This window comes from Pelodiscus sinensis, chromosome 12 (assembly GCF_052426305.1).
Source record: "Pelodiscus sinensis isolate ZL-2025 chromosome 12, ASM5242630v1, whole genome shotgun sequence".
NCBI classification, from domain to species: Eukaryota; Metazoa; Chordata; order Testudines; family Trionychidae; genus Pelodiscus; species Pelodiscus sinensis.
In genome coordinates, this window is record NC_143063.1 from 23,769,936 (window position 1) to 23,782,665 (window position 12,730).

The following is a 12,730-nucleotide window of genomic DNA, read 5'->3' on the forward strand; positions in this document are numbered from 1 at the left end:
AAAGATGTAATAGAGCAGGACACTTACCCTTAATGTGACTTAATGTTCCTTCTGTTTCTTCAGGTTTATATTGGAAAAAGGTATTCCTGTAATGGCAGTGGTCTCCAACCTTTTTAAGCACAAGATCACTCTTTGAATTTAAGTGCAATCTAAGATGTATGTCACACCCAAATACCCTTGCCCCGCCTTCTTTGTGCCCCTTCTCGGAAGCCCTGCCCCCTGCTCACTCCGTCTTCCCTCACTTTTATCAGTCTGGGGCAGAGGGTTGGGGGTGCAGGCTCTGAACTTGGGTTAAAGGATTGAAGTGTGAGAGGGGCTCTGAGCTGAGCTTGGGGCAGGTATTCAGGATCCTGGAGGGGGTTCTAGTTGCAGGCTCTAGGAGGGTGTTTGCATGCAGGGGTGTTTGGGGCTAGGGCAGGGGCATGGAGTGCAGGAGGGGGTTCATGACTGCGGTAGGGTTTCAGAATGTGGGCTCCAGCTGGGCTCTGCTTACCTCAGGTGGCTCCTGGTTGGTGGTGCAGTGAGACTAAGCCTCACCCCTTCCCTGTCCTTTCACCACTCCCAAAATCAGCCAGAAAACTCCATCCCAAGTCCTGTTGTGCCCCTTCTCTGCTCTGTGGAGATAGGATACAGAGTGGGAGAGGGAGCACCTAGACATCAGAATCCTCCTCTCTCTCCCCTGCCCAGCTAGTAGGAGGCTTCTGAGGGGACCGCTCCAAGACAAAGGGCAAGAGAAGCACAGCAGTACGTGGAGGGGCAATAAAGTGCTGGCACTTGATAGCCCCTTGGCCGAACCTGTCAGGATCACCTGTCAGAGACTCCAAGATCTACTAGTAGATCCCGATCTACTGGTTGGTGACCACTGCTGTAATGGGAATACTTTGAGGATTTTTATTGCTGGCAAAGGAACAGTTGTATCATAGCCTGAATATTGAGCACTGGAGCGCAGTAATGGAACTCTTTTACAGAAGTAGTCAATTAATTTTGCTATTTTAAATTTAAAATATTAAATGGGAAAAGGGAGGGACAAAATAGGCTATCAGGTTGCACAAAGGCAATTGGGTTTTTAAAAGGTTAAGAACATGCAGTACTTGGTCCGTCACCATTCTTTCTAAAATCCTTTCTTTGCTTCCCTTTCTCCTCCTCTTCTCCGGTTTCCCTTCTCGTGAAATCTTCCCAAAATACTGCTAATCAAAAGTATAGATTCTTCTGTTAGCAATAATGTTATGATGAAAAATGTCTTTTAATATTTTAACTAATCACTGGAGACCCAATTTTGCTGCCAGAGAAGCTAGAAAAACACAATGATGTTTAGGACATGATCATTTCTGTGTGATATTTTCTTTCATTTTGAGACTTTAGTTCTTTTCCCTAACTAGTAATTTCATAATTCCTCACTTGTACAGATGTGACTTTCTAGCACTTACTGCTTTGTGTACATCCTTTTTATTTGTATATATTTTTGTTTATGTACATTTATACTAAGGATTTGAATGGTTAATGGGTGAGGCTTACTGGTTCCAGCTGGCCAGAGCAGCCCCTGTTTGTGATGGGCCTGCGCCTCCCCATCCCCTGCCACAGGCAGGGGCTGCTTTGACCTCCTGGCTGGAGCAGTGCTTGTCCATGGCTCTCTTCCATCCCCCCTTAATCGATTAACCAGTTAAGCATTATGTTTTATTATTAAACAGGCATTAGTATACCAAAAGTATGTATTTTCACACAGTTGTGTCAGTAGAGGCCCAGGGCTGAAAACAAGCTCTTTATTTATGTTGTTTTGATCCATTTATTTATACATTAAAAAACCACTATGTTATTAAATAAACGAATATATTTAGAATTAAGAGTACATGAGTATAATAATATATTAAATTTTATATTCTTTTGTTTGTCTTTCCAGATTTGTTCCTTACAACATTATCAAGTTCCCAACAAATTCAGTTTGAAACATGGGTAAATAAGGTAAGGAGTAAAATAAAGCAATCGTCTTATGCAAAACATAATTTTAAGAAATGTAAAACAAAGAAGTCACCTGATACTGATTTCAAGAATAAACAGAGTTGATAAGAGATCGTAGCTGCACTGTTGCATTCAAACTGCTGAATATTGCTGGAGGAAATGATTCACTCAGCATCAGTTCCTCTGCAGGATGTTAGCATGACTGCCAATTAAACCAATCAATCTGCCCTAATGCACATGTTAACAGGGCGCCTGTTGTGGTGTCAGCTGTTGTAAGAGGTTACTGTCATTTACTTTGTCAGCATGATGGTTTATGGGGAAAGAGCTTTTCAAAGAAGTAATTTTTCCTTGTTGCCTCCAGGCTTGGATATTTTTAGTTTGTTTTAAATGTGGCTAAAAAGATTTCAGGGCAGAAATAAAAGACTTTTATGAGCGAGAGAGATTTAGATGATGCAATATACCCTATGGAACATGTTGTATAGATTATAGTCAAGAAACTCCCATAATTCATAGTATTTTGAAAAAAAAGGAAAAACAAACAAAAGGAATTAATCTTTCTAGGCAAGAAGGCCATTTCTTGACTATCTCCTTTCAAGATGTCTCTATATTAAAAGCTATGATTCGGTTGGCTTGTAACAATTAAGAAAAAGCCATTAGGTAGTCTGAGATTTTAAAAAAAAAATGCAATTCAGGCATTTTGCTGAGCGTGGATGAGTAGAAAATTAAATTGGGAATCAATTCTGGTAACAATAGAGACTTCAAGAATTATGTGAAAACATCTAAACAGAGAAATAATTTTTTTTGATAGAAACGTCTGAGGAGATGATGATGCTGTCTCATAGCTTTGAACAATGCAGGTGTTCTTAGTTATTTTGATAGCTATACATTTTATGCCTACTTTTATGTTTCAGAACGAATTAAACAACGTAATGTTTAAAACGGGTGGGGAACCTCAGGCCCTGGGGCTGGATGTTCCAGCACCACAGCCACCCACCCCCAGGAGTGTAGCACATAAAATCTACTAACCTAAGCCCCTCTAGGATCTGGTGTGCCAGGGCACTGTGGGGAGTGTCTTTCTCCTTGTCATTCTGGGGCTTCTCACTTGTGTGCAGCCCCTAACTGATTTTTCTGGGGGTCAGCCGCCCCTGACCCAGAAGAGGTTCCCCACCCCTGATTTAAAACAACCATAGTTGCACTTCTCCTTTCACTTTTCTACCATTACTGCAAGTTGTCTGAATATCTGCAAATGTTAAGCTATTTTTACTAAAAAGTTACTCTTTAGTTGGGATCTTAATGAATCAAATAATATCCTGGCCGTCATGCTTTATTTAGGAAGAGATATTGAAATTAATCCTGTTCTGTCTGATGGCAATATAGCCCCATATTCTGAAGATGTTCAGTCCTCTGTCGGTCCCCTCGTAAATTATAGCAGCTTCAAAGCTGCTCTAATGCTGTTCTGTGCTTCCTGTTTGCCCTGTAGACCTTAAAAAGCAGAAAATAGCTGCAATTCCGTGCCATCCAACCCTGACCCTATAACTAAAACTTGGAACAGTACCACAATAGAGTCTAGAGCCTTGCAAATCTGCTTCATATCTGCTTTATATCCACTGTATCTGCATTCTTTGGTGTGGATGTAGATATCTGTGGTTCATTTTTGTACATACAAAATTTATATCTGCATCCGTATCTAGAATCCAGCAAATTTGTGGATGTCCACCTTATTTCCACAGATATTCGCATCTGTGGATGTGAACATGGATATCCACAGATAATTTTGCACATGCAGATGCAAATTTTGTATCTACACAGGGTTTTATTTATGCCAGGAAAGCCCCTTGTACTGAGTACTTTGAGGAGGTTGTTTCTCACACCTTTACTTTTCCAGAACAGCATTAAAGAATATTAGTATAAAAGTTAGAATCTAGATTCAGGATTATTACTGAGTTAATACTAAAATCTTATCTTTCTGTACTGCAACATGTATGTGCTGCAGCCATTCTACCAAATCAATCAGAGGTCACTTTTATAGTTGTAAATTAAGGCTGTAATAGATGCTGAGTAAGAAATCTATAAAGTGTTAAGTACAATATATGTATTACATTGAATTTTTTTACAAAACTTTTTATGGATGCCTTGCTTAACATGTACATTAGTATGGGAGGACACACTGATAAACTAACACTTACATTTATTGTATAGTATATTTTTAACAGCTTTGCATCAAAATTATTAGAATAAAGATATTCACCCTCTTCATCTAACAATAATTACTTTTGCTTTAAGTCAAAAAAAAGTAAAATGGAGAGACCTGCAATGGTTGATCAAGACTGCATCTTTAACATTACTTCATATTACTTATCATTAGTTTTTCCTGTAATATCAATAATTATATAGAGAACAATATATGCTCCTTTAAGTCCTTAATGGGAAGTATAAAAGTATGCTTTTATGCACCTAGGGCAGGGCTACTCAACACACAGCCTGTGGCCCGTTTGTTTGCAGCCCGTGGTGCGGTTTGGGTTTACACAGGGCTCAACACTGCATCCTGCAGGTAGGAGCCAAAACAAAAGAGGAGTCAGTGGTCTTCTGTTGATATGCATTTTAGTAGTTACATTCCTGGAGTGTCATTGATCATTAGAAGTGCTATCATGTGGATGGAAATCAGGTAAATATTACATTTGATTAATATCAGCAGAACTGACTTGAATGGGGCCTGTGGGTTGTGTAGTCTTTCCTTTATCTGTGTATCCATCCCCATCAGTGTGAAATAAGCTATTTGCATGTATATGCAACCACACTGAAGCTGCGACCCTCAGCTTGTGCTGTGAGTATCATTGTGGCCTACGGAGCTTCCAAAGTTGAGTAGCCCTGACCTAGGGTATATTTCAATGCAGTTTTTGGTATCGAATGCATGCCATTTTCCTTACCTGCAGAAAATGCAGAGGTGGCAGAGGAGGTGGGCACACAGGGGCACATGCTTATTCAGATTTATGCATTCCATTTAGCAGCAGCTTGTAGAGGTTTCTCAATTGTGCCCCAACATCCCAGGAGAACAGCGAGGAACATTTGAGGAGAAAGAATTAATCCCAGGTGGCTTGGGCCAGCCCGGCAAGACTCAGGGACGAAGTCCTACCTTCATATTCAATTCGCTTCAGTAGACCATACAGCCTGTCTGGGTTGGGGGAATGGGTGTGATTAGGGTTGCCAGGTGTCCGGTATTTTCACCTCCTGTCCAGTAAAAAAAAAATTTTTTAATTCCAGACACCCAAAATATTCCGTATTTTCTGTTTTTTTCCCTGCCAGGAGACAAAAATACTGCACACCTGGTAACCATACGACACACTCAGCAACTGGTCCCAGCCCCCTCTTCCCTCCCTCCCCCCAGATCCCCTGCTTACCTGGTTCTGCAGGGAAGCTCCCTTCTTGCTCAACCAAGAAAACAAGATGGCCGTTGGCAAAAAACCTAAAGATCTGAGCAAGGGGAAGCAACCTCTTCTCTTTCTGAGACTCTACACGCAGTTAAAGGGGCCATGCTCTTGGGGTATGGGTGTTTGGGTTTTTTTGGTTTTGGGGGGGTTTTTTTACTCAATAACTTTGGTCTCAACTTGGGGGGGGGGAGAAGAGTTTGGTATTTTTGTTGAAACCATGTGGCAGCCGTAGGTATGATCAAAAATTGTAACTCAGAACAGGAGCTCAGCTTCAAACATTGAAATTGACTCTCACGCCTTCTGAAATGTTCCTCCGTGCTCCACAATTTGAAAATAATAAAATGTGGTATTTGCCATTGCAGAATTTTTTCCAGAGGAACATACATCCCAGTTTGAAAACCACGGTGATAGCTATCTAATCTATCTTAAGGATATTGTTACCACCACCACCACAAATTTCTATCAGTATAGTATTAGGAAAATGTCCTGTAATTTAAACACGGGTACTCTGACATTTTGGGGAACACCAGAACACCACAGTAAAAGATTCTGTCATGGCCTGCTCTGTACCTTGGTGCTGCACATCTGAGGTTCATATCCCAGACACCAGTCTAGTTATTCTTTGCAAGGTAACAGCAACAGCCCTTCCATTCCAAGTCTCCCTACATCAGTCTTCCTGAGTTCTTAAATATCATATACTGAAGGCATTCTTCTCTGGTTCGTCATCCCTTTCTTTCCCTCCCTTCCCCCAAACAAAGATGTGAAACCAATTCCCCTGTTATCAGTTTGCTTTGACACACACTGCAGTTCACACACCAGATCTACTTGGGATAAAAACAAAGTTTATTTAAGAGAAACATCACAGATTTAATGATGAAATAGTAAGGGAAAGTAAACATATGCAAGTTGCACATAAAATAAGCATAGATGTAACTTTAGGCTTTAGACTCCCACAATAGATAAAATCTCTATTCTACTACAAGTTACCTATTTGCATTGAACAGTTTCTTGGAATGCTCTCCTTGTTATAGGGATGATTTGGTATTCATGGGCAGCTTCCCACATAGAAACTGTTGCTCAGATTTTGAATGACAGATCATGCTTCCAAGGTGGGGATTTTTTAGTGTCAACTGATTCTCTCCCCCACTCTCTCCCCTCCCGTGTCACGGTGACTCATGTAATTCAAAGTGGGGAAATTCTGGGGATGTCTCGGCATCTTTTCATTAATTCTAATATACTTTAATTGTCTTTCCCTGACTTGGACAATGGATGGGCACTGGATAGGTTTCAAGTAAATAATTGGCTTGGCGGGTGTCCCTCTATGACTGGCTACTCACCACACTTCCCGTGCAATGGAGCTGAACTTTGAGCACAGTTTTCTGCATACACAAACACATAAATTCATAACCCATCGTCTGTATACATCTCCCATAATGGCTATCAAGTTCAGAACATTACAAGCTTTCTTAAAAGACTTCACTGAGTACAGTGGCATAGTATACAATCAGTTGATTTAAACCTTTTCTTCTCTTTCTGCGATGTCTGGACTTTCTTCGTGACTTAAACCAGTATATATTTTCATTGTGAGTGCAAAAACATGTCACCTGTAGAAATTTGGCAGATGAGAATAAAAGAATTAAGAAAAATAGCATTATTCACTGCATATATTAAATTAATTGAACTTTTTCAGGAAAGATGAGGGGCAATAAACTATTTAAACACTTAAAATAAAAAAATCATTAATTTATAATATGTAGATTTACGATAGCCTATAACTAGTGCATATAGGTCTGCTATATTCCTTTGTTTTATGTCTGGTTCCTGTTGTAATACTTTGATTTTTTTTCAACAAACCTGCTCATCATTAATAAAAAAATCTTAAAATTTAGATTACAGTATGTCAAAACAAGTTGTAGAAAATGCTTTCTAAATTACTGAGCTAAACTGTGCAACAATACATAAAGTCTGATTAGCTTTGTTTTATAAGGGAGACAATTGAAGCAGAGATCAGTTGTAACTTGACCATGATATCAGAGTGGTGGGGTAATGTGCTCTATAAGGGTGCATCTAACTCGAAATAAGCAACTCCAATTAAGCTACATCAATTGTGTAGCTTATTTCAAAATTGAGAGCATCTACGCAGTACTTATTTTGAAATAGAGCAGTCTTCCTCCAACTTCCCTTACTCCTCATACAGTGAGTGTTACAGGAGTCAGATGAGAAGTCCTCCAGCTTGATAGTATTTCAACATTATTTCGAAATAACTGTCTACTGTGTAGATGCGGTCTAAGTTATTTGAAATAATGCTAGTTATTCTAAAATAATGTTGCTGTGCAGATGTACCCTAAGACTGTGATTTCGAAAGCATGTAACATGTTACATGTTAATTGGGCTATATAGAGTCTAGTGGTATGGATTAATATGGTGCTGCTTGAAAAAATACTATGTTGAAGTACATTAAGAAAACTTATGTGCACCAGTAGGCTCTACACTGATCAATTAATGTGCACATTAGTGCACTTTAGAAACAGCATCTCCAAAGAGGATGGGAAAAATCATTTGAGAGCTATAATTCCATCTCAATGTTCTGATGACTATACAAACCATTGGAACTTTTTCCTCACGTTTTTTTTGGTGTCACTAGACTTCTTAAGTGGATTTATATACTCATAATTCAATTTGCCATCTCTACGTACAGAGCTATATAGCATATTTAATAAATGTCATTTTAAGCACATTCCCATGCTTTGATGGAATTATCCAGTCCAGTAAAAGATTGGTTCTGAATTACTTACATTGTGGACCAGTTCTGTATTGTTTTATGGATTTCAGAAGGCTACAGACTACAAAGTTTTAGACAAGAAAAATGCTATTTAGAAGTTACTTACAGAAAGAGGGACCTCCTTTCCTCCTACCTAAAAATCAACATCCATTGTTGAATGGCTAATGGAATAAAATTCATAATAAATACAAGAGTCTCAAGTTGAAATAAAGGTAGAAATGTAGCCGTGTTAGTCTGGTGCAGCTGAAACAAAAAACAGGAGTGTATAGCACTTTAAAGACTAACAAGACGGTTTAATAGGTGATGAGCTTTCGTGGGCCAGACCCTCTTCCTCAGATCAAATAGTGGAAGAAAATTGTCACAACCATATATACCAAAGGATACAATTTAAAAAATGAACACATATGAAAAGGACAAATCAAATTTCAGAACAGAAGGAGGGAGGGAAAGGGGGGGAGGTAAATGTCTGTGAGCTAATGATATTAGAGGTGATAATTGGGGAAGCTATCTTTGTAATGGGTAAGATAATTAGCGTCTTTATTCAAATTTGCGTGTAAAGTGTCGAATGTAAGCATGAATGACAGTTCAGAGGATTCTCTTTGAAGTGAAGTCTTAAAAGGTCTTTGAAGCAGGATGCAGGTAATCAAGTCATTGAGACAATGTCCTTTCTGGCTGAAATGGCAAGAAACTGTTTTTTCTTTGTGATCCTGTCTGATATCTGTTTTGTGGGCATTGATCCTTTGGCGAAGTGTCTGAGATGTTTGTCCAGTGTACATAGCGGACGGACACTTTCGGCACATGATTGCATAAATTATATTTCTGGATGCGCAGGAATATGTGTTCTTGATCTTATAACTCACTTGGTTAGGTCCAATAATGGTATCAGCAGAATGAATATGTGGACAAAGCTGGCAACAGGGTTTGTTGCAAGGGAAGGTACCAGGGTTGGTATTAGTGTGGTATGTCCTGTGGTTGTTGGTAAGAATCATCTTGAGGTTAGGTGGTTGTCTATAATTCGACACTTGACACGCAAATTTGAATAAAGACGCTAATTATCTTACCCATTACAAAGATAGCTTCCCCAATTATCACCTCTAATATCATTAACTCACAGACATTTACCTCCCTCCTCTCTTCCCCCACCTCCATCCCCCTTCTGTTCTGAAATTTGATTTGTCCTTTTCATATGTGTTCATTTTTTTAAATTGTATCCTTTGGTATATATGGTTGTGACAATTTTCTTCCACTATTTAATCTGAGGAAGTGGGTCTGGCCCATGAAAGCTCATCACCTATTAAACCATCTTGTTAGTCTTTAAAGTGCTACACAGTCCTGTTTTTTGTTTAAGTTGAAATAAACAGTTTCATGGCATTAAGATATGTCAAAAGTGAAAATAATTATTTTACGTGTAATGAAATTTCCAGTAAATAAGTATTTGTAATTATTATCACATACATTGTCTTCTGTTCTAGATGATGGGAAGAATTGGGGATATGGATTTATAATTGTATGAAAAATACATATAATTTAAAATGTTTTCATTAGTGAAGTCCATGCAAATGTTTTTAGAGATTGCTTTCTAAGGTTTATTGGATAAATTATAACTTTTGGCATCAAGGTTATTGAAAACTTACATTCAATAACTGAAGTCTTTGAGTAGAATTAGAGTAATCCAGAAACATGAATTTTACTGTTTCAGGGGCTTTTTCTTTTTCTTCTTTCTAATCTGAAATACATTTCCGTCTCTGTCATCAGGGGATCAGAGGTGACAAGAATTCAGTGTTTGGCAGGTTATTTCATGTTCTAGTGCAAATGTCTGCACTCTAACTCCCACATAAATAAATACCACATGCAGCATTTATAGGGGTCTCAAACGTAAAATCTAAAATTTACTCAAGTCAAGAAGTACAGTTTGGATACTGAATCCTTCAGAGACTTTAACACAGAATGCCCTTGAACCGCCTTACTTCAGGTGTCCTAACTAGGGAAATAACAGCACAGTGACACACTTTCCCTGCAGCTTTTCCCTGCTTCTCCCATAGTGGTGGAGGTGATATCTGGGATTGATGCAGGGGGCGAAGACACATGTGCCTTTGGGAGTAGGGCACCAGTTAAGTCCCTTACCCACACACACATCCCTCACGCCCCAACCCTTGCAGTATACTCCCTAGCCCAGCTAAATCTTAAATCCAGCATACCCGATTTCCCAGAGGTTCAAGGGTACATGTTTCTTAATCAAGATAAAAATTATTCAGAATTAAAACTTGCTCTGAAACAAAGTCTGTTCTTTGCTTGATCTACTATAAAATGCTTTATAGGTACTGGCCTTAGTCTTTCTTTTCTGGCCACTTGACATAGGAACTAGTACTTCACGGGTGGGGAACCTTTTTTGGATCAGGGCCCACTGATCCACAGAAAAGTCAGTCGGGCTACATACAAGCGAGAACAAAAAAAAAAATCTCTCATTGACGTGGCCCTCAACTGAAAAGAAGGACATTCTCCACATTCCCCTCCCACATCACAGCTTAGAGAGCCTAGCCTAGTAGATTTTGTGTGCTAAAGCCCCATTGTGGGGCAGTGACGTAGCTGGAGTGCCAGCACAGGCTCCCCAGTACTTGGGGGAAAGGGGTATCCCGAGCTTCAGGTGCTGGATCCAGGCAAACTGGGGGGCCACATCCAGCCCCTGCACACTGAGATTCCCCACCTCTACTTAACTGCAATGAGATGGCTAGCATCTGTAAGGATATCAAAGTCAGTGCTGCAGTAAGATAATTCTGTTGGAACTGCTTATAGATAAAACAATGTGAGTTTTTAACAGTGCTGGGGAAATCATTCTGGTTTTGCAATACAGTATATTGATTAATTTGTCCTCTAAGCCACTATTAGTTACAGATTATACTTGAAGAAAAAAATAGCTATAATTAAAGGGCAAAAGAAAACTATCCTTAAAGAAACCTCATCTAGGGAGCAAAGTCTATGATCCTTAATAGTGTATGAATTAGAAAAATATGGACAGTCTTCAAAATATGAAAAATTTACAAACTAACAATAGAGATCTCAATATACCAAAGACTACAAATAACTTCTAAAAAGGATTCTTGAGTGGGGGAAAAGGTCATTTAACTAGGAAAAATTGTGTTGTTTAGAACACTAAAGCCTCATCCTCCACACTAATCTGGTGTGCAGATACTTAGTCTTGCATGGACTTTTATGGAAGTCAACAAGAGTAAGTAGTAATATCCACATTTAGAACGGTTTGTAGGAAAAGATTTGGTTATTGCATTGGCATAGCCATATGATAAAGGTATCTAAATATTCAAAACAATGTAATGAAGTGAGACAACTTATTACTCTATTAATCAAAATAATCTGGAAGATAATTTTTATGTTTACATTAATACTAAGTAAGGCTTGTTTCACTCATTAATCCTTTTTAGAAGCTATTTTTAGTCTTTAGTATACACTTCAAATTTTCATTGGCTTGTTTGCAGTTCATTAATGTAATTTTTATGTTGTATATTTATTGTATTTGATAGGATGGGAATTTCTCCAAAGCCACAGACATAAAGCAAAAGCCTGAAGACGTGATAGTTGTTGGACAATCAGTGTTTGCAGATTTTGGTGAGTTTCTTCTTTCCTCCCCTCCAAAACTACTTGACACTTGAATTTCCTTTTTTATTGATTAGTTATATTTTTTCTAGATTAGTTTAAGCATGTTATATATTTATCCAACAGATTGCAGTGGTTCCTTTGTAGGCATCATAGTTATGTAAATACATATATTATGTTCCTTTATTCTTTTCTTTTCTTCTATATGTAGAAAAACTGATGAGGTCAGTGAGTATTGTGTATGTGGAAGGATTTGATAATTTGGAAGTGGCTATTTTAGTTCATAATCTCAGACCTGTACCTCCTTGTTGCTGTGCAAGCCTAACCATTTACATCAGTGGACTATTCACATGTTTAAGGTTAAGTACATATAAACTGTTTTCAATATAAACATAGGTAGTTTATTTGGGATGAGATTATATTCCTCAGTATTTCACTTAAAAAATGAAATGGCTCAAAGCAATGTAAGCTTGCAGATGGCAAGTCTTCATAACCCTCTATTTCTTTGGTCAGATTTTCACAAAGTTTTGCTTTCCTTCAGATACCTAAATAAAGTGAAAAGTTTTTTTTTTAAGTTCTCCATGTGAGGGGATCCCAGGGGTGCAGGCTGACACTGTGGGACTGCTGTGCCTGCTTAACTCTCCAGCCTCGGCTGTTTCTCTCAGTGCTTTGCTAGTAACAAACAGCAAACCTCTCCTGGTGCTGTGATCGCTCAGCTTAACACAGTGTGGATCCCTGCACCCAGCTAAACTGCATGAATGCTCCCAGAGCCACTCATGAATCATACAGAGAAAAACATCAACCAAATCCCCCAGCTCCCAGCATTGTACCTCAGGAATATACTGTCTTTCACTGCTCAACACTAGCAGTGCAAATTTATTAAGTGGTTCACCCCTTCATCAAGAAAGTGGTCCTATTGAGTACCTGGTTGTGGGTGGGTGCAAACCTGCCCACA

At 38.8% G+C, this 12,730-nt stretch overlaps 1 protein-coding gene across 2 annotated transcripts in view; it reads left to right on the forward strand.

The window, feature by feature from the left end:
* The window catches only part of ITFG1 (integrin alpha FG-GAP repeat containing 1), a 214,019-nt gene that overhangs the window by 59,930 nt on the left and 141,359 nt on the right, over positions 1-12,730 (forward strand). For both annotated transcript variants that reach the window (XM_075940203.2, XM_006121184.5), the window contains exons 7-8: positions 1,898-1,959; positions 11,703-11,787. In XM_075940203.2, the coding sequence (XP_075796318.2) occupies positions 1,898-1,959; positions 11,703-11,787 (147 nt within the window). The remainder of the gene's footprint in view (positions 1-1,897; positions 1,960-11,702; positions 11,788-12,730) is intronic.